At 42.1% G+C, this 21,219-nt stretch overlaps 1 protein-coding gene across 1 annotated transcript; it reads left to right on the top strand.

Annotated features, from left to right (window-relative positions):
• The first annotated feature begins 764 nt into the window (after positions 1 to 764).
• On the top strand, positions 765 to 19,958 carry LOC149525599 (uncharacterized). Its single transcript, XM_089780829.1, has 5 exons — positions 765 to 800; positions 1,591 to 1,598; positions 11,815 to 11,951; positions 13,015 to 13,144; positions 16,029 to 19,958. Exons 1-5 carry the CDS (start codon positions 765 to 767, stop codon positions 16,270 to 16,272), a joined length of 555 nt encoding a protein of 184 aa, XP_089636955.1. The 3' UTR covers positions 16,273 to 19,958.
• The last annotated feature ends 1,261 nt before the right edge of the window (positions 19,959 to 21,219 follow it).

Raw genomic sequence — 21,219 nt, 5'->3', positions numbered from 1 at the left:
AAAAGTAGCCATCCTGCAACAAAAAACTTTAAAAACAGACTTCAAAGAGAAACTGCAGAGCTACAATTCATCTGCACATTTGACACTAGCATTTTAGGATTAAACAAAGACTGTGAATGGCTAGCCGACTACAAAAGTAGTTTCTCCTCTCTTGGAGTTCACACCTCCACATGAGCTGCTAGAAGTGGGCCTCATCCGCCCTGACTGAATTGACATCATTATCTCTAACCTTACTCTTGATTGGAACTCTTTTCTTATGCCCGTATATTTATACCTGCCTCTGGAATTTCCACTACGTGCATCTGATGAAGTGGGTCTTTGCTCACGAAAGCTTATGCTCCAATAAATCTGTTAGTTTATAAGGTGCCACAGGACTTCTCATTGTTTTAACTGTGGGTTAGATTCTCAACTGGTGTAAATCAACATAGCTACATTAAAGTCGGTGTAGGAGCTACGCTGATTTATACCAGCAGAGGATCTGGCCCTATATACTGCATGTGCATGCACACATGCACACAAACATACATTTCTACAGTGCTTTTGATTTTGTACGATCTCAAAGCACTTCACCCTACTGCAAATGCATCTCCTACCACTGAGATGCATCTGCAGCAGGGGCAGGAGCTTGCAGATAGCTAAGAGCACACTGCAATATCATCAAATGGCTTAGAAAAGGAAGTGAAAAAAGCACTGCAGCCAATTGACAGTACAGGAGTAATAATAGGCAGAAATCAAATTTGGCCAGGAAACTAGCAAATCATGCCATGGACACGGGACTAATCACCAGAAGCCAGTATGTGGTATTATCCTAAGGACAGTGCCTGCAGCAGTACAGCACATCCTAAGACAGGACTGGTTCCATACTTACACAGGAAGGGACAAGATCACCACCTCATAAGTCACCAGCATCACTTATTGTGACACTTGGTGTTTCTTTGGAGATCTCTAAGTTAAGTACTCTCCAAGCTTGACTCTATTTGGCTTAGCAGCCAAGGAACTTGTTAGCAGAGAAAAACACTGTGGATGATATATCCTCCTTGTTTACTAAGACCAAAATAGATTTGGCACGATGGCTCAGGAGTGAACTAATCGGCAGAGAATTAATTGGCAAGTTTTTTCAAAGGCAGAAACAACTTGAGGAACAAATCCCAGGCTGGATGGCTCTGGGACTCAAGCTGCCAGAAGGGAACACAGTATAGTGGAAACTATGGATGGTAAGAGAGTTTGCACAACCGTGCTGGGTGCCAAAGAGTTATGTGCAGTGCAAAGAGGAACCAGGGGCACGGATGAGAGGAGACCCCTCAAGAGAAGGCTCACTTTAAAAAAGGACTCCACTGCTACTGATTGATGTTTTCACTTCTGTAAGGTTCCCATGTGTGTGAGAAGATGTTTAGCTTGAATTGGTGGGAGGGGAGGGCAAGAGAGAGCAGCTACAAGAGGTTCCAAAGAAAGATTGGAGAAATGTGTAAAGCAGGGAGATGAAGAGGGACACGTCACACACTACAAGCTGAAATCCAAAGAGGGCGGTGAGGAGAGAAGAAAAAGGGAGAAAGAAATTTGGAAGTCTCACCACAGGAGGATTGCCCTCAGGAGTCCAGGTAAGGTTTATTTGCAATTCTCTGCCCTCCTTCCCTGGAAGAAGTTGTGCCTTCTATCATGAGGCACAGCTGAGGTTCTAAAAAGCCTGGTTGGTAGAGGAACAAATGAATCTGCAAGAAGATGCAGGAAAAGGAGAGAAAATCTGTCCCAACACCTGTGTCCTTTGTTGGACTGGCTTAGAGCTGAAGGCTGTAGGAGTGTTACTGGCTGGCATGGGGTAGGGGGAAAGGAGGTGTCAGTGTGCAGATTGGAAGGAGGAACAAAAGAAATAATGTGCAAGTCCCAAAGAGAGGAAGAGAAAGAGAGAGTGCAAGTTCTGAGGAAGCCTCAGAATGTGTGTATGTTCTTAGACCTCAAAGAGAGGCGGAATGTGTTATGAAGGAGAGAGAGAACATGTACGCTGAACAAGTGTGCAAATGTTGAAGGAGCACAAACTGTGTGCACATCCTCAGGACTGGAAGGACCAACAATATTTTCACGGCTGCTTTGGCAGCAATGCCTTTTGATACCAGCCTGCTACCAGGACAGCTCACTCCTTTCAGTCAGTGTGCAGTGCCTCTAGCTCCCAGCCTGCAAGTCTGCCATAAGGTCAGGAAATCTGTATCAGGAAGGTCAGTCCATTTTTTGCAAGACCGGAGAAGCTTGCTTTCAAATAACCATATGCAAAATTAACAAATTCATTTATAATTAAATGCAAAATCCCCTACTAGTGTTAGTGTAGCTTTAACACAGAAATGGCAAGCCCTTAAAAGTTGGGAAATTCCAAAAATTAATAAGTTAATGTTATTCCCATCTACACGCAATAAGGTATTCCATCGTCTACATGGGTGCACACACGTGTTTGTAATAACAAATTATATCTATTACAATTAACATTTAACAAGAAATAGGGAAACAGGAAACACAGCAGATGTACAACATGCTAAGTTAATATTTTGGGATTTTTTTCTGGCATTTCTATGGCATTTCAACTAGGCTGTGTCTAGATTGCACCCCTTTTCCGTAAAAAGGATGCAAATTAGACACAGCGCAATTGCAAATGAAACGGATTTAAATCTTCCCTGCTTCATTTGCATAAACATGGCTGCCGCTTTTTTCCGTCTCGGGGCTTTGCCGGCAAAAAGCGCCAGTCTAGACGGGGATCTTTTGGAAAATAAAGCCTTTTCTGAAAGATCCCTTATTCTTGATTTTAAGAGGAATAAGGGATCTTTCAGAAAAGGCTTTATTTTCCGAAAGACCCCATCTAGACTGGCACTTTTTGCTGGCAAAGCCCCGAGCCGGAAAAAAGCGGCAGCCATGTTTATGCAAATGCATCAGGGAAGATTTAAATCCCCGTTTCATTTGCAATTGCGCTGTGTCTAATTTGCATCCCTTTTACGGAAAAGAGGTGCAATCTAGACACAGCCCTACAGTGTATAAACCATTAAGCTTATAATTATATTCTCTCCTTCTTTTAACTTGGGGAGCTTACAAACAGAATAGTTTAAAGTGAAGCTTGTAAACTCTTTGGCTACATCTAGACTACATCCCTTTTTCGTAAAAGGGATGTAAATTAGACGTATCGCAATTGCTAATGAAGCGGGGATTTAAATCTCCCCCACTTCATTAGCATAAAAATGACTGCCGCTTTTTTTCCGCACTGAGCTTTGTTGGAAAAAAGCGCCAGTCTAGACGCTGATCTTGTGGAAAATAAAGCCTGAAAGATACCTTATCCCTTATTTCAAAGAGGGACAAAGCTCGGTGCTTCAGGTGGTTGTGATTTTCTCAAGCACATTTTTGATAAGACTATGTGCATTTTATTTCCATCCAAATAACTCAAAATGACTCAGTCTCTATTGCTGACATTTTTCATGAAAATTGAACTTTGGGCTAAAAATAAACAGAGAAAATTTCAGCCTAAAAACGAATTTGAGAAAGTTATGAGTAACTGAAAACAAACAGGAAGAAATTTTACATAGAAAGAACAAGCCTAATTCAGTTTTGGCCTTCACTTTCTGTAGTGTAATCAGAATGGGAACATGTTACACCCACGCTGTATTCAGTTTATATTAGTATAGATGACAGTGGGAGTGTAGGTCCCACATTTAGACATAACTATAATGATTTCTCCTCTAGTGAGTGAAATCCTGTCTCAAACTGAATCAAGGGCTGAGCCAGTATCAAATCTGGAATCAGAAGACAATATGCATACAGAATCAGGTGGAAAGTTAGTTAATTTCAGCCCATCTTGTTACAATCTCAGAGTCCTGATGTAGCATAGTAAGTACAGCATGGCTTCTGGAGGCATTGGCCTCTTTGAAATGGAAACTGTATTTAGCACTGGGACCGGATAACCTAGAAAATTCCCAGCTGCACTAGAAGAAAACATTAATCGTGTATACTATTAAACTGAATGGTTGAGTGTTTTCTCTCTGTGGGATCCAGGGCAGACACAAGAGAAATCTCCCTAGCTATGTTTTTGTCTTTCTACCTGATATATATTGCGATAAAAACACATTGTTAAAGTCCTTTTTTTTCAGTTTTTAACCAAAAAACAGAACAAAAAAAACCCTCTCGGTTTTACGAAATATATTTTTATTTTTTTAACCAATTGCATTCAAATTTTGGACCACTCAAGAACATGAATATGCTGATTATGTTAAGAAAATCCAATCCATTATATGAGTGCTCATGTTAGTAATACATTAGTCTAAGTTTAAATGCAAGGCTGTCTGTAGAGGACAATGCAGTGGAGGATACACATGCATATATACCTCAGTGCTCAACTCCTAAAAAATGAAGTGCCAGAACTCCCCAGGCCTAGCTCTTTGCTCAGGAAGGAGAGTAGGTGGCTTGGTAACCAAGGGCATGTCTACACTGCAGAGAAGATTGAAGCTGCTGCTGTTGATCTTCCAGGGTTCAAATTAGAGGGTCTAGTGAAGAAACACTAATTCAAACTGAGAAGGGATTCCTGTTGCTGCCGATAGTCCTGCTACCGTGAGGAGTAAGGGAAATAGAAGGAAGACTGCTTCCTTCAACTTCCTGCAGTATGGACAGTGCCAAAAGTCGTGTTGAGATACTTCGACTTCAGCTATGCAATTAACATAGATGAAATTGTGTGTCTTCATTCAACCTTGTCCTGTAGTGTAGACATACCCCAAGTTCCCTTCTGTCCTTCCAGAATAGTCCAGAAGTGGAAGAGGTGGAGGATGCAGCATGTGGACATGGTACCCTCTTCTCCTCCTCCACTTCCGCATGTGGGCTTGCTCCGGCACTGCTCCTGAAGGAGAAATAGTAGCTTGGAAACCTATGCCATCTCTCCTTGCAGAGTGGGAAGCAGGGACAGAAATACTCTATTTGTTGCTGTTTTTCTGTCCTCCCATCCCCCTGTATAAGCCTCAATATACGGATGTAATTGTTTTGCACTGAATTTCATCTGATTTTCTTTGTAATAAACACTGATAAATTCCTGGGAAAAATTAAACAAAATAACCCCCCAAAACATAGGGCCTGGCACACTGGAAATACAATATCAAGGAGACTAATATATAAAGCAAACAAGAAAAAGTGAATTGGCAGGAAACATTGGTCTGGAAACTGAAATCCTGGCAGCATTAATTTATTTTAGAGCAAGGATTCAAGGAGACTTGGAAAGCACAAGTGTTGATCCTGGAAGTGCTATGTTTTACGCAGTGAGCTCTCACAGTTCTCTGAGCATGTAGGGGTGGGCAATTAGCTGGCCAACACGGAGGAGAGACTATTAAAGTTTAATATCTCTAGACAAAAATGCCTAATCTTCAGATGCTGATCACCTCAGGGTATGTCTACTCTACATTAACACTCATGGCTGGCCAGTAGCAGTGGGCACAAACTCACAGGGCTCAGACTGCCGAGATTAAAACTGTGGTGTAGATGTTTTGACTTGGCTGGAGTCCAAGCTCTAGGACCCCACAAGGGGAAAGGATCCCAGAAGTTGAGTTCCAGCCCTAGGCCAGACACCTCCCATGCAATCTTTCAGCCCCAAGGCCCAAGCCCTGTGAGTTTGAGTTAGCTGGCACAAGCCAGCCACAGGGGTAAATTGCAGTATAGATGTAGCCTCAGTTACAGCTGAAAAAGACCTATTGCTGGATCACTGAATTTAGCTCATTACCCGAACAGAATAAGGTGTAATTTCTTGATAGAGAACATAGTATTAATAATACTAATGACAATAAACTAATAAGTAATAATTACTCTGCACTTATATAATACTCTTCATTCACAGACCTCAAAGACTTTAGCCTGTTCTGAAAAGAAGTTAAGGGGACCCCCGACCCTTAACTCCTTTTCAGAACTGCCACTTTCCAGGGACCTGCACATGTGACACACATTCTTTGTTCCTAGATGTGCACTTAGCTATACTGCAGTGCATGTTGTTTGAATGAGGCCAGCACACCAGACCATCCAGATTACACTGTAATTTTCCTGTCCTAATCATTATTTACTACTCCAGTAATCTAATATGTGGCATTTGCAAATATTGTCAGCAATGGGTTTATATTTTCTTCCAGGTCCTGATAAAGGTACTGAATAGCATTAGGTCAAGAACAGATCTCGGTGGGCCCCTGCTTGTCATACTGTTATTTGATGATTCCACACTAACAATTAATTGAAAATGGAGTCACTGAGAGACCACAATATTCACAATGCATTTTCCAGAGTGTAATAGCCCTTTAAGTCTGTCCTGGATCACTACTCATCTTTGACTCAGAGACCCTCTTCCCCCACCTGTGCCTCGATGTCTATACAATATTCGGTTTCAGGTGTGGTACTGTGCATGTCAGTCTAGCCTAGCATGCCTGTTGAATTGGTGAGGAGCAATGGAGACAGCTACATGCATGGTCGAGAGCTCTTTTGGTTTAGAATTCAATCCTCACTGGGACTCTTAGACTTTGTCTACACTACATGGTTTTTGCACAAGAAGCTTTTTGCAGAAGAGATCTTCCGCAAAAACTTCTTGTGCAAAAGCACATCCACACCTTAAAAGCACATCACAAAAGTGATGTGCTTTTGTGCAAGAGAGCACCCACACTGCTTGGACACTCTTGTGCAAGAAAATTCTGATGGCCATCAGAGCATCTGTGCTTTTTCTGATAGGTTCTTTTTGTGCAAGAAACCCCTGTTGAGCATCCACACACACCCTTTTGCACAAGAACTCTTGCACAAAAAGGAATTATTCCTCATAGAAAGAGGTATATCAACACTGCAAAAAGCCCTCTGTTCTGTCGTTTTACTGTAAATTTTCTTGTGCAAAAATGCGCTTGAGGTGTGGGCACTCCGCAGGTTTTTGCACAAAAACCCTGTAGTGTAAACATAGCCTTAGTCTCTTACCCACCAGTTTTAAAGTTTTCAGCCATTTGGGGCTTCCCCCCCCCCCCCAGATGACTTTACAAATTACACCTGTGCAATAGCAGTGGCTTTCTGCTACCAGTTCTCATTATGGGCTCCAACCTGCAGGTACTACCAACCCCACTCTGCATACTGATGGGTGACACACTCACTCTGGCATTAGATATAGAACAGTTTCAACCCTCCTCCAGTTCACCCTCCTAGTACACACCAGAGACTGCAACATTTAACATCTTGCACTTCATATATAGTCCACTGATATATAGCAGGTCCCTTACCTGCAATCTCATTGTGGGCCACAGAGCTTAGTTTACCTTACTCACCCTTCCTTTCTGCACAGGCTAGAGAGGAGACCCTTTCCCCCCGATCCCTGTGTTAACCCTCCTGGGGAGGAGCCTGCCCTTTACATACATAACTATCTCTGACTTGTCCAATTTACACATACTGGCTGCAGGCCTCAGAGCATCTCAGACACTCAAGCGGGGGCATGAGTTTTGCCCCTTCTCTGGAAAGGAGAGTGGAGCAGGCGAGTGCATTCTAGTGCCACTTGGCAGTCTCCTTGCACCTTGCAGAGTGGAACTGACAATGTCCATCCGCCCCACATCCATTCTCTCAGGTCAACAAAGGAACCTATTTCTCCTGTTTTTCTTCCCTTTCAATCTATGCCCTCCAAGTGGCACTGGCAGCAGGGAGCAGGCCATCAGCGATCCATTCTGTACTAAGATATCTACTAAGATATCAAGGTGTTCTTTCCAGCATAGAGTTCAAATTCCCAGGCTGCATAGGTCTGTCCTTAATTCACTTTGACTCCTTTGTGCAACACTACAGCCAATGTTCCAGGCCTAGTGTAGGCTGAACAGTTACATCATCATATGCACAGAAAGAGTCCTGGGGAACCTCACATACCATGCTGCGAAGGGCAGGCTTAACAACTGTTCAGGCTCTCCAGCTCTAAATGCAAAGTGGAGAGGATGAAGATTAAGGCTGGACTTGGAATCTTACAGGACATTTTCTGAATTTCTAGCACTTAGGGTTTTTAATTATTATTATAAATGTAATGGTCTGCTAACATTGTTTTAACTGGGAATAACAGTGTTGTTAACTCTACCTTGGGAATGCTTTCCTGTAGAATCTAATGCCAGATCCTTTGGCTTGGGCCCATCAAGGGTATGATCTTATAAGCTCTTACTTGTATGAGTAATCCTTACTAGTGGACTGATTTCCATGGGAATACCTAAGGCTGTGTCCAGACTCCATGCCTCCGTCGACGGAGGCATGTAGATTAACCAGCTGGGAAGAGGGAAATGAAGCCGCGATTAAAATAATCGCGGCTTCATTTAAATTTAAATGGCTGCCCCGATCTGCCGATCAGCTGTTTGTCGGCAGATCGGGAGAGTCTGGACGCGATGCCCCGACAAAGAAGCCTTTCTTCATCGACACAGGTAAGCCTCGTGAAACCAGGTTTACCTGTGTCGATGAAGAAAGGCTTCTTTGTCGGGGCATCGCGTCCAGACTCTCCCGATCTGCCGACAAACAGCTGATCGGCAGATCGGGGCAGCCATTTAAATTTAAATGAAGCCGCGATTATTTTAATCGCGGCTTCATTTCCCTCTTCCGAGCTGGCTAATCTACATGCCTCCGTCGACGGAGGCATGGAGTCTGGACACAGCCTAAGGGAATAAAATTTAATTATATGGGTAAGGGTCTGAGACATGAGATCCTAAATCAATTATTATTATTATTATGAAATAATACTTATAATACTAGTAAATAACAGTTGATGCTCAAAAATTCAAGGGGTAGGATAAGAGAACAGGTCTAAGGGGCCCTGGAAATACAGCATTTGGGGGGGGGGGCGTTATTTTATTTGAACATTTGATGTTTCAAAGAGCCTGGGATCACAGTGTCCAGATGTGGAGAGAGTTTATTGTCACCCTTTATTTCATACATATAAAATTATTAAAGTAACCCAATACTGAAACAAGTGAAGGTTAAGTATTTGGGTGGATGATTTTCTTTGTGGTGTTTGTAAATGAGTTGAAAAAAAAGTGAATTGGACTGCACTGTAAGACAATTTGACATGAGAAGCCCCAGAGTTTGGTAAACCCCTTCCTTTAGAGAAAGCTTAAAAAGAGATGTTCTTATTTAAACAATAAAAAAGTGAGCCCAAAAGGCTAGGAATCATTTATTCAGAAAGGAGAAGAAACTGAGGAACCAGGGTCCCAATGCTGAGTAATATACAGAAGGTCAGTGAAGGTATTTTTACCACAGGTCTCAATGATAGGGAAAATTAAAGTTTTTAAAGAGTTCTGCATTTTGGCAGTCTTTGTTGAGAATAGCTCTGTGCATGCATGTGTGTGGGTGTTATAGGGAGGACAATGACATTTTTCCCTTCAAAAAATTGTTAAGAGGATGAATTTTAATATCTCTGACATGTGCAATGTATTACTTTTAAAATGTGCAATGTTAATATTATTGCTGCTGTATTCATATTGCTAATGTGGTTATATACATAAAATAAGCACAATTTAAAATAAATAGTTAATTAAATATAATAAAATAAAATGGTGCACTTAGATTCCTCCTTTTTTGGCTCAATTTCTAATATACTCTGAGCATGCTAAGTGGTTAAACTGGAACACCTCCAGGCTATTAGGAGATGAAGATCATATGTCACTCCAAAGGCAATTTAATTTCTTTAAGGTTTGCGGTAAGGTCTTAGATTTGACATACGACCCAAATGTCACAGTCATTTGGGCTTTCTAAATGTGCCCGTTACTCAAATGGGCCCCTTAATGACTATGATTAATAACTAGAATATAGATCATGTAAATCATTGCTAATAATCCTGAATGGTAACATGAACTTTGCAATGTACTACATGGCATTACATCAATGGAGAAGATTACTTTTTAATGTATACACATATATCTACACAGAATTGGTGTGTCTAGCCAGTTCCTAGATGGGCAGCTGTCCATATCACAAAGACTACCAGTATCACTAAGGGGCAGAATTAATGGGTCACAGACACTGATTTGGAGGAGGAGTTCTTGAACATTTACGAAGAGTTCTTGAACAGACAGACAGACACACTCACAAACAGACAAACTCTCACAAATATAAATGAAAAAAAAACCCACAAATGGTCTGGTAGCACTTTATAGACTAACAAAACTAGATTGTAGTGGGTTTGTCACCTTTAGTATGATGTAATTGATATATTTGAGAGAGTTTGTGAGTGTGACTGTCTGTTCATTCAAGAACTCCTAAATGGTAAGAGCTAGGACCACCACATTTAGTATGCAGCTTCCTCTTATGATAATTTAAAGCAAGGTAAGGCTTGGTTGCACCAGGGAAATGGGATGTGTCTGGAATAGGATTACTTCTCATAAAACCATACAGAAAAGAGAGAGGAAAACCAGGGAGGTGAAAGGGGATGGCTGTGAGTGCACCTCCCCCCCCACATCCAGTACTGCCCCAACCTTGAACCTGTCACTCCAAGGTCCCCTTTAGGGAGGGAGGGATTGAAGCTTCCCTCCCCCTGATTCACATGGGAACATTGCTGGCTGCTCCTCTTCATCAGGGAGCAAGGGGAAACGTGTACAGTTTACTGCATTCTTCACTCTGGCTGGGGAACACAGGGGACAGACAAATCTGTACCTGCCGCACTTGGGGGATACGTACCCCTCCCCTGGCTGTGCCTGCTGGATCTGTAGCTGCCATGGAGAGGTGCTTCTCATTTGGCCCCCGCTGCTGTGGTGAGAGGGCTGGGTTTGTCCTCTCTCCCAGGGGCAGCCTGCGTACTAGTCCCCTCATCCCCAGCTCCACCCCAGAGCAATGATTTTCATTTTATTAATTGAGGTAAGGACCCAAGAAATGCTGGGTAAATCTTCTAGTCATATCAATGCTGGAGATAAACTGAGGACTTTGGTCTTCAGAGGCAGACATCTTAGTACCTTTCACCAGCACTAAATTATGCTTAAAAATTAACTTTATCATTTGGATTTGGGGAGAAGAACAATATAGAAGGTAAGATACAAGCGTGGGAATGCAGAGCTTGATCCAGCACGTAAAGTCATTAAAGGAAGAGCTCCCATTGGCTTCACTGGACACCGAATTAGTTCCTAAAATATATGAATTGCATTTTTGATCCTACCATAATCCTCTTTTATAAGTTTGACAAATCTCTTCACTAATTTGTGCCTTAATCTTCCTACCTGTAAAATGGGCATATAGTGTTTCCTTACCTCACGGTGGTCTAGTAAGACTTTCTTCATGAGCATTTGTAAAGTTCTTTGAGAACCTTGGCAGTAAGGTGTTATCAAACTGCAAAGAATTATTAAGAGAAAAAGTTGTGAGCTATTGCATATTTATAGGATATCTGTACCCCTCAATTGATTGAGAATGACATTGCAGAGAACTGCAGGCTATGCCCCATTGCTTATGCATAAATTGAATTGGCCTCAGCATTCTCTTAAATGGATTCAGAACAGAAAGGGCACATCTACCCAGCGGGGCTAAAGCCGAAATAAGCTACCCAACCTGACCTACGTCAATTGCGTAGCTTAAGTCGAAATAGCTTATTTCGGCTTTTGGCGCTGTCTACACAGCAGAAAGTCCGAGGAAGGGCACTCTTCCTCCAACTTCCCTTATTCCTCATAAAATGAGGGTTACAGGAGTTGGAGTAAGAAGTCCTCCAGCTCGACATTATTTTGACATTATGTCGAAATAACTGCTTGTAGTGTAGATACAGACTGACGTTATTCCAAAATAACACTGCTGTGTAGACATACCCAAAGAGAAGGAAGAATAAAGGGATGAATGATATTATCTGTTTCACTGCAGAAGTAAGGAGCTGAAGGCCCGGCTAGCCTCCATCATGGGTGCTGTCCCAGTTCTTCTCTTCTTCCTCCTCCTGCTCAGCTGTAATTGTCAGAAGGACTTTCTGAATCAGCTTCAGAGGTGGAACTACAGAGAAGGAGGTAAGAGACACAGATGGGGGAATGGGAGAGAGTATGGAGAAAATTCTCTTCAAGTAGATGATGAAGATTTAGTTTAGTTCCTATTTGATCCCTAGTGAAACCTGCAATCCTCAATCTGGACTGTTCTTTTTAGGTCCCTACTGACAGAAGAAGGTGTGGGGTAGAAGCGAGATTACCATTCATTGTTAAGGCACAGGCACTATGAACTAATTATTCACTCAAAACACAACCAACACCCCCTCACTCACTCCATGCCCAGCACAATCCTGTGGTTTTCTCTGCATTTCCTGGTTCTGGCTATTCAGGGAGCTGGAAATAGCCAGGACATAAGAATGCTTCAAAGACATCTATATCCTCCCAAGAACATCCACAAAAAATACTCTAGGCTCCACTGACTCCAAATCTGTCTGATACTCCCCTAATATAAAAGGAAATCCCTAGGGGACTGACGCTTTACAAATTGCAGAACAAGCATAGAAAATCTGTGAGGCAAGGGTGACTTGGGGCCTCTTTGTCTGGGAGGATGAGTCAATTTGCTGCAGGGATTCTGAGAGAGGCAAGAAGCCCTGAGACCAGGACTCTATTTTCAGACAGACAATACAAAGAAACCTATAGCTGAGAAAAAGGTCTATTGTTCTCCATGTAGGAGGCTACCAAGAGAGCTCCTGCATCCAGGAGCAGGGCTGTGTAGAGTACGTGTTTAGAAGACAGGAATCCAGAGAGACTGGTGAAGGATTTTTGTCTATAAGGGGAAAGAGAACCTGGCAGCTGGGAGGTGCTTGCTTGGAAAGAGGGCTTTCTGGTGACTGTAAGAGGGTAAAGCAGCTGGAGGAAGTGGAAGATATTTGTTGGGCAAGGGTTAGCTCCCATAGTCTCTCAAGAGGAGTATTTAGTACATACGTACAATTTACTAAGGATGAGCATATGGTTCTTATCCAGGGTGCTCTCAGATTTAAGGGGGGAAATATGAAGGACCTTCCTACCAAACTAGGAAAATGGCTCATGAGTTTCTTTGTTCCCTCAACTCCCCTTTCTTCTCTCCCATGGCATTCTGCTACTGCAGCAGACAAAGTCAACATCCATGGTATTAACAGTGTCACGCGTATGCTGGAGAAATGGGGGAACAACATCTTCTGGCAAATGAAACACTCCTTGCTGAGTCACCCTAACATTCTGCTGCCCGAGTTCTCCAGGTAACTCCCATCTGGATGCAGTGTTCAAATCAGTGTGTTCTCTGTGTCCAATGTCGTCATCCCAAAGCAGAAGGAAATGGCACTTACCATGAAATTCTTCCTGAATACTTTGTGGATAGCTGAATATTCTGATGTTAAATTTGCTAAATATTTCCTAAAAACCATTATTAGGCTGAGAAAAATTTATCTTAAAGGACAAGCAGGAAGCCCCATCATGTGAGATTTACAAAACTAGGCTGGACAAAGTAGTTGAGTTGGGAATATGCTGCAAAGGAAATCTAGAATTGGCGAGAAGGCAGTGAAGGCAAGAAAAGCTGACCTGGAATCTCTAGGGGCTTCTTTACATTAGGACATTATTTCAAAATAATAATTCCAAAATAATAATTTTGAAATAGCATGTTCACATTACAGGGAAGCCTTGAAATTAGTCCGAGGCAGGTTCCCTTAATGTGGATGCGCTACCTAAACTTAGAGCCAGAGGAAGCATTGGGGAGAAATTACTCTAATTACTCTGGGGAGTAGTTACTTTGAAATAGCGGCAGTGGAGCATCCACACTACCACTATTTCAAAATGACTATTTCAAAATTAGCATTATTCCTCGTGGAAAGCAGGAGTTATTATTTCCAAATAACCAGTCCCTTATTTCAAAATAACGGGCCTGGAAATGTGGATGCTCTGCTTGTTAGTTCAAATAAGGGGAGTTATTCTGTGTAGTGTAGACCAGGGCTAAGATTTTGGTCTTTATAACTTCTGTACTTACAAAAAAACTGCTTTTTAGTCCATCAACTCACATTTTTCCAGCTAATATTTCAGAAATTACTAACCACTATGGGCACGTCTACACAGCAGGGCTAAAGCCAAAATAAGCTATGCAACTTGACCTATGTCAATTACGTAGCTTCAGTCGAAATAGCTTATTTTAGCTTTTGGCGTTGTCTACAGAGCAGGAAATCCGAAGAAGAGCACTCTTCCTCTGACTTTCCTTCCTCCTCATAAAATGAGGGTTACAGGAACTGGAGTAAGAAGTCCACTAGCTCGAAATAACTGCTTGTAGTGTAGATGCAGACTATGTTATTTCAGAATAATTTCAGTTATTCTGAAATACAAGGTGTCCCTGCTATGTCATCTTGGTATTCATCTGTTCCGCACTAAAGTCATTGATGCTTGTAGGAACCGATGCATTATAAGTCCTCCAATTCCCCACTCTTAAGTTGCACAAAAAACCTCCGCCAATTTGCCCAAATGGAAGTCAGTTGAGGGGAAAAAAATTCCCCCCTTTAAGTTCTTTCGTTATAAGTCCAAGTTTTTGGACTGTATCTTGGACTTATAGTGAGGATGACATGTAACACTGCTGTATAGACATATCCTCTGTACTTAGCTTAATCCTCATGTACTGCTGTAGCCCTACTGAAAGACAGTAAAGTATGAGTCTAACTATTGGGAAGAGAGAAAGAGGAAAGGAAATAGAACAATGTATCAAAAGTTAATGCTGCCATTAAAAAACAAGGGGTTCTCATTCATAACTCAGGAGTTTCTCTAACCAGAAATAGCTAGAATCAGAGCTGATTGAAAACGGGGTAGGGGGAATCTGCAAAGAGGTTTCTCCATGCTTTATTTTGTTTCCAAAATTTCAAGTTAGAAAAAAAACCTGACAGGCTCTATAATTGGTCAGAAATGGGAAATGTTGTTGCAAAAATGTCATCAATATATTTCCAGTTTTATTTTCTGACTTTCAACCAAGCTCTAGGTATCAGGGTGAAGTTCATTTGTAGAGAAGGCCAGTACAATATCTATTCAAATTAAGCTTTAAGTGGGATTTAGTTGATAGGTAATGTGTGGGTTCTTTACAGGGGCATGAATTTCCCCCTAAATGCTGGTATCAGTGTAGGATCCCCCTCCCCCCAATTTCATAGCATAGTTTTACAGTTCTTAGATTATAAATTCTTTGGTATGGGGGGGCTATGATTTAAATGTTGGGGGACAAAAATCTAACACGTGGTGTCTGCCAATGGATTAATAGCACCAATAATAGTTCAACAAATAATAGTTCGAACTCTAAAGTTGTCAGTCTATCCAGTTAGGCAGAGTTGAGACCTGAATGGAAGACATCCAAAATAAATTAGAAGTTGGTATAGGTAGCCGCATTAGTGATTCAGTGAAGCTCTCTTCCTTCTAAATCTGTACTAATTCTGATGGCCCAATATGGTGCTCAGAGGCTGTCTTTCAGACAGGATGGAAAACATTGGTCTGGGAATATTTGTGCCCATTGTAGATCCCCTGACACTTGCACAAGAACAGGAGTACGAGCCTCATTATCTTGGCTGGTTTCTGCCCACACAAATTATTCTGGCAGTATCAGTGGGATATTCTGTTCTTTACTTCCTGCCCTAAAAGGTTGTGAAGTATTTTGGTGTGCTTGTTAAAGCACCTGTCACAGTCCAAATCAAGCTACCTGTGTTTCAGTGGTGGGTGAAGGAAAACCTCTCTCTAAATATTGGTCTACATAGATGAGTATCTGGTGGTATACATGCCTTTGCTCACCACTGGAACCTCCCCCAATACACATATATGGTCTAAATTTTCAAGTTTCTAGTGATTTTGGAAGCCTAACTTATGACAACTTGATTTTCATAAAGCACTGAGCACCTCTCTTCTGAAATTCAAGCCCCTTTACTTTGTCTCAAGTTGGGTGCCCAAAAAACTGAAGAATTCTAGATCACTGATCACTTCTGAAACTTTAGAGCCCATTTTATATATCCCTTGGGAATCTGCCAGGATGAAAGACACTAGAGAAGTATAAGGTAGTAATAGTTTTACTTTTTGTCTTAAGTAGTGATTCCAGGGCTATGGTCATTCTCCCTGTACTGCCCCCTCTATCTACAGCCTCCATCCTGTCTCCGAGGCCCTGGATGACCTTCTGAAACAAGTACGTTCAATGAAGAAGAGGCTGGAAGAGCTGAACGAACGACTCAGAGTAATGAGCAGGACCTTGTTTCCTATCCAATACAATGCCCTGAGGGGCCAGAGGCTTAGAAGTGTGCAGCTGAGGAGACTTCCTTTTCAGAGGAGGAGGATGTACATCCGCAGGAGAGCTCAGCGGACTCAGCTCTCTTCCAGCAAACAATAACAAACATTTCTATCTTTCTCTCTTCTGCAAGCTTTTATCTTTGTGAGACTGAATAAAGTAACACATGTATGAGTGAGGGTCTGGATGCCTCAGAAGACTGGCCATTCTGGATTATAGAGTTGCCTTGGGTTAAATTCTGTCCAGTATCTGTGGTGCTGGATATGTTGTGACTCTTATGTGATGAGTTGTTGACTCAAGACAGTTAAGAGTGTGTATGTTTGTCCTATACAATCACCTCCCCGCCCATTTCCTTCAGATTGCCAGCTATATTCCTTCTATAAAGATCAGACACCTTTTTCTCTCTATCCTACTTCACAGAGCTCTATGGACTCAGGAGTTGGAGAATCCTACATATATGTGGACAGTTAGGCCAAACATTTCAAATATTAGGCACCTAACTGCATTTAGGTACTGAAATAAAAGTGACTTGATTTTCAATGTGCTGAGCATTTGACTTCAGGGAGAAATGTGGTTGCTTAGCTACCCTGCAAATAACAGGTTGTATCAACAGGTGTGTTGTAAGCAAAACTCGTGAAGTCATTCTGCCGCTCTACTCTGCACTAGTTAGGCCTCAGCTGGAGTACTGTGTCCAGTTCTGGGCGCCACATTTCAAGAAAGATGTGGAGAAATTGGAAAGGGTACAGAGAAGAGTGACAAGAATGATTAAAGGTTTAGAGAACATGACCTATGAAGCCAGGCTTCATGAACTGGGCTTGTTTAGTTTGGAAAAAAGAAGATTAAGGGGGGACATGATAGCGGTTTTCAAATATCTAAAAGGGTGTCACAAGGAGGAAGGAGAAAATTTGTTCCTCTTGGTTTCTGAGGACAGGACAAGGAGTAATGGGCTTAAAGTGCAGCCGGGGAGGTTTAGATTGGACATTAGGAAAAAATTCCTAACTGTCAGGGTGGTCAAATATTGGAATAAATTGCCAAGGGAGGTGGTGGAATCTCCCTCTCTGGAGATATTTAAGAACAGGTTAGATAGACATCTGTCAGGGATGGTGTAGACGGAGCTTGGTCCTGCCCTGAGGGCGGGGGGCTGGACTCGATGACCTCTTGAGGTCCCTTCCAGTCCTATGATTCTATGATTCTATGATAAACCAGACCACTTGTATTTAGTTGCATAATGTATTAGGCAGATACATTTTAAAATTTTAGCTCAATCTATAAATTGTACATATAAAGCATGTTCTGTTAATAAGCAGATTTTTTAAAGCGTATGAGAGAACAGGGCCTAAATTTTCAAACACGGCCAGTGATTTAGGCGCCTCAGTTTTTGTCTGGGGCACTTTAAGACTTTGTATGGAGCTTGGTTTTTATAGTTGCTGACACCTTCTGAAAATCAGCCTCTTTTCGGGCATCTATTTAGGAGTGTCAAAAATCGCTAATCACTTCTGCAAATGTAGGCCCTGATTTTGACAGCACTCTTCAGAATACTACACTGCCAAACAAGCCACATTGTCCAGATTCTCAAAGGTATGTAGGCACCTCACTCACACAGATTTCAGTGGGAATCAGGCTCCTAAATACTGTTGAGGATCTGGGCCTTGGAGAAAGATTTGAAAAGGGATTAGGTTCCTGAAGATGCAGACAGGAGCTTAGTGGGGTTCTCAGAAGTGCCTAAGTAGGTGAGGTGCCTAACTTTCCTGCTTCCAGTTTGTCTCCAGAGGATTAGTCAAGAATTCTGACAGGAGTTATTCTGGTTCAGTTACAGCACAGTAAGCTTATGATACCTACTTGTGTAACCACTGTATTTGATTTTGTTTGTTTTAAATAGGTTTTAATATGGATTTCTGGACCAGATAGTTACCATTCTTACCTGTTATGAAAGAGACCTAAGTTTGATTCAGGGGAAAATGGATGATTCTCTTTCCAGTACATTTCTGGGAAGAACTTCTCCCACTAAGGACCTGCATCACAGGAGTGTCCGTGGCTCACAGGACTTTCGTTTAAAGTTATTTAGTGAAACTGTATTTGAATAGAAGTAGGAAGTTGTAAGAAAATTACATATTCTCTTCTTCCTTAGTCACCATCTTTGCTGTGTTTTTGCCCTGGCTAGCTTTGGGAAGAAAGTGAGAGACTACAGAGCACATAAACAAATCATGATCTGGATTTCTCAGCCAATGGAACTCCTGTCCTGTGTCTTACCCTTTTTCATTGACCAAAATACAGGCTCACAGTGTGTTTAATTCACCCCTGGGCAAAAGACCCACACAAGAGCTATGCATCACACAAGTTCTAATGGAGGCCTCACATATGGTAGGTAGGATATAAATGGTGCACAGCCCTTGTATGAATCCTCTGCATGGGAGTGAATTATTTCATCCAACAAAATTTTGATGTAAATTTGGCAGCAAAAGGAGTGATGAAGTGGCTGATCCCTTATCCTCTGGCATAAAAGAAGAATGAAGAAGAGAATGGAAAAACAGGGGTTTTTTTCCTCAGTAGTACTCTTCCTACAAAAGAGGTAAAGGGAGTTGACAAAGTGACACTTATTTGTGTTGTTACCAAAAGTGTCATGGATCAAAGAAGACCAAAGGTAATTTCCCCCTCCTCCTCTCCCCAGGTACAGAGCTAGTGAAATTCATCCACAATACTGAACTCCATTCTGGTTAGCTACATATCTGAAATGTTGGTAAACTGGCAGAAAATTCAGTGAAGAACCACAGTTCAAAACCCCACCACCCCATTAAAGGGCTGAATGGAATAATGCATGAAAAAAAAGATAAAGAACATTGTGTCTAGATTGGCTAAATGGCTATTAGAAGGACAAATAATTATTTGCAATAGTTATAATTTAAGGATACAGAAAAGGCTGATAAAAACATGTGACTGTAATTCTGAGCAAATGTGTCATCATCTTTTTGTCAGGAACTGCACAGTAATATATTTCATAATTTAAGTAAATGATTTAACAGAATAAGTGGAAATAAAGACTATCTCAGCATTTGCTCTGTTATTATATATAATTGACTGTTTTGGGATCTCTGGATAAGAGACACTCTCAATGTCAGTTTTCATTATTTGTTCATCTTTCAGGTATGGAGATCCCACTGCCAAACTTCCTGAATCTGTATAGATGAAAAATATTAGTCAGATGTGAAACTACTCAGCTCACAGAACCCACTATAAATATTTTTAAAAACAGAAGAAAATAAATGTAAATATGGAGTTGTGACATGTAGGGGTTTTTCTTTTTTGTTTGGTAATTCAGAAAATTAGTAGCTAGTTTAGAAATAAAATGGTGAATGAACAAAACTTACTTACATCTATGGCTTTGTCTGTAAAATGGCTGGGAAGATACTTGCTTACTTCCCAAGTATATTGGGAGAATAAACAGTATTAAGAACCATGAGACACTAATAAGTATGAGGGTTCCTAAACAGCCAGCAAGAAAAATAATGCATATAAGGAACACTGGCATTTTGAAGGGAGTTAAGGGTGGACCTTTAACTTCCTTGTGGCCCTTTAAAAATCTATCCTATTATTAAAAGATTTTGCAAAACCCAAATAAAGGGTTCTATCTCACACTTAATAACTTAAAAGAAACTGTAATTCCCAGCATCACCTTTTCTTCTTTCATCGAAGCATAGGCATCCTCTTCATGATTTTCAAGCCTTAAGAACACTTCCCTTTCTTCAGCATATATTGTATATTATATACCTTTATCAGTATTTCTGTATTTCACCTACTATGTCTTTCAGACCTTCCACTCCATATCTAGGGCTGTGTCTAGACTACATGCCTCTGTCGTCAGAGGCATGTAGATTAGACACATAGGCAAAGGCAAATGAAGCCACTATTGAAATGATCGCAGCTTCATTTAAATTTACATGGCTGCCGCGCTGAGCCGACAAACAGCTGATCAGCTGTTTGTCCGCTCAGCGCGCTAGTCTGGACGCTCCCCTGCCGACATCAAAGCCCTTTGTCGGCAGCCCCGTTATTCCTCGTGGGATGAGGTTTACCGGGGCTGCCGACAAAGGGCTTTGATGTTGGCAGGGGAGCATCCAGACTAGCGAGCTGAGCGGACAAACAGCTGATCAGCTGTTTGTCAGCTCAGCGCGGAGACATGTAAATTTAAATGAAGCTGCGATCATTTAAATAGCGGCTTCATTTGCCTTTGCCAAAACAACAAATCTACATGGCTCCGTTGACGGAGCCATGTAGTTTAGATGTACCCTAGATGAATACCATCTGGTTCTGTTTCATTGCTTCATCCACAGAGGCATCAACTGTTCCCAAATCAAACTCTGATTGCACTAATTATAATCCCTCCATAATGTATTAATACAATCTAATGCTCAGATCCTTGCACCCTTGTATAATCCACTCCTTTACACACATCTAGACCCTTCTACCTGAGGCTCTCAAAACACAAATAAGTAACTGTGGTGCAGATATAACCCTGGTAGCCCAATGGTACTGATAGGAGAAGAAGTAGTACAGAGAGTTGAAGGCCCAAATCCTCAAAGGTATGCAAGCACATCTGTCATTACATTCAATAAGAGTTTGGCACCCAACTTCTTTGAGGGGAGATCTGGGCTTAAGTGACTTGCCTAAGGCCGCATTGGAAGATGTGTGGCAAAGCTGGCAATAACACTTCTGATTGCCTGCCCTACAAGTTAGCCCCTAGACTTAAGCCCCCGAGGTGGGGGATGAGAGGAGGACGATGCTGTGTTCCCGGCACACTAGGAGCTGAAATTGCGGGAGACAGAGGCCTTGGGCACAGGAGCCGCACGCACGTGCCGGGTGTGTCCCTTTCGGGGGGGGGGGGCAGCGTTTTGGATGGGTCCATATCCCAGGCCCGCGAGCCAATCGTCTGCCCACGTGCCCATGATCAGCCCGCGCCCCGCTGAGGGTCGCCCTCGCAGAAGCGGGGAAGCGAGCCCCCAGGGCAGCGCGCGCCCCGCAGACACGCTGAGCCCCCCGGGACTGCTGCAGCTGCGG

The sequence above is a fragment of the Pelodiscus sinensis genome, chromosome 1, assembly GCF_052426305.1.
Source record: "Pelodiscus sinensis isolate ZL-2025 chromosome 1, ASM5242630v1, whole genome shotgun sequence".
Taxonomy (NCBI): domain Eukaryota; kingdom Metazoa; phylum Chordata; order Testudines; family Trionychidae; genus Pelodiscus; species Pelodiscus sinensis.
Note: the sequence above shows the minus strand (reverse complement) of the source record. Positions and strands in the feature narration are given on the sequence as shown.

What these genes read in the sequence shown, in the direction of transcription:
- LOC149525599 (XM_089780829.1), top strand. Translation starts at nt 765, where the DNA reads ATGGACACGGGACTAATCACCAGAAGCCAGTATGTG. An exon ending in GTGGAACTACAGAGAAGGAG is followed by an intron (nt 11,952 to 13,014) that starts GTAAGAGACACA and finishes CTGCTACTGCAG; the next exon opens with CAGACAAAGTCAACATCCAT. An exon ending in CTGCTGCCCGAGTTCTCCAG is followed by an intron (nt 13,145 to 16,028) that starts GTAACTCCCATC and finishes CTCTATCTACAG; the next exon opens with CCTCCATCCTGTCTCCGAGG.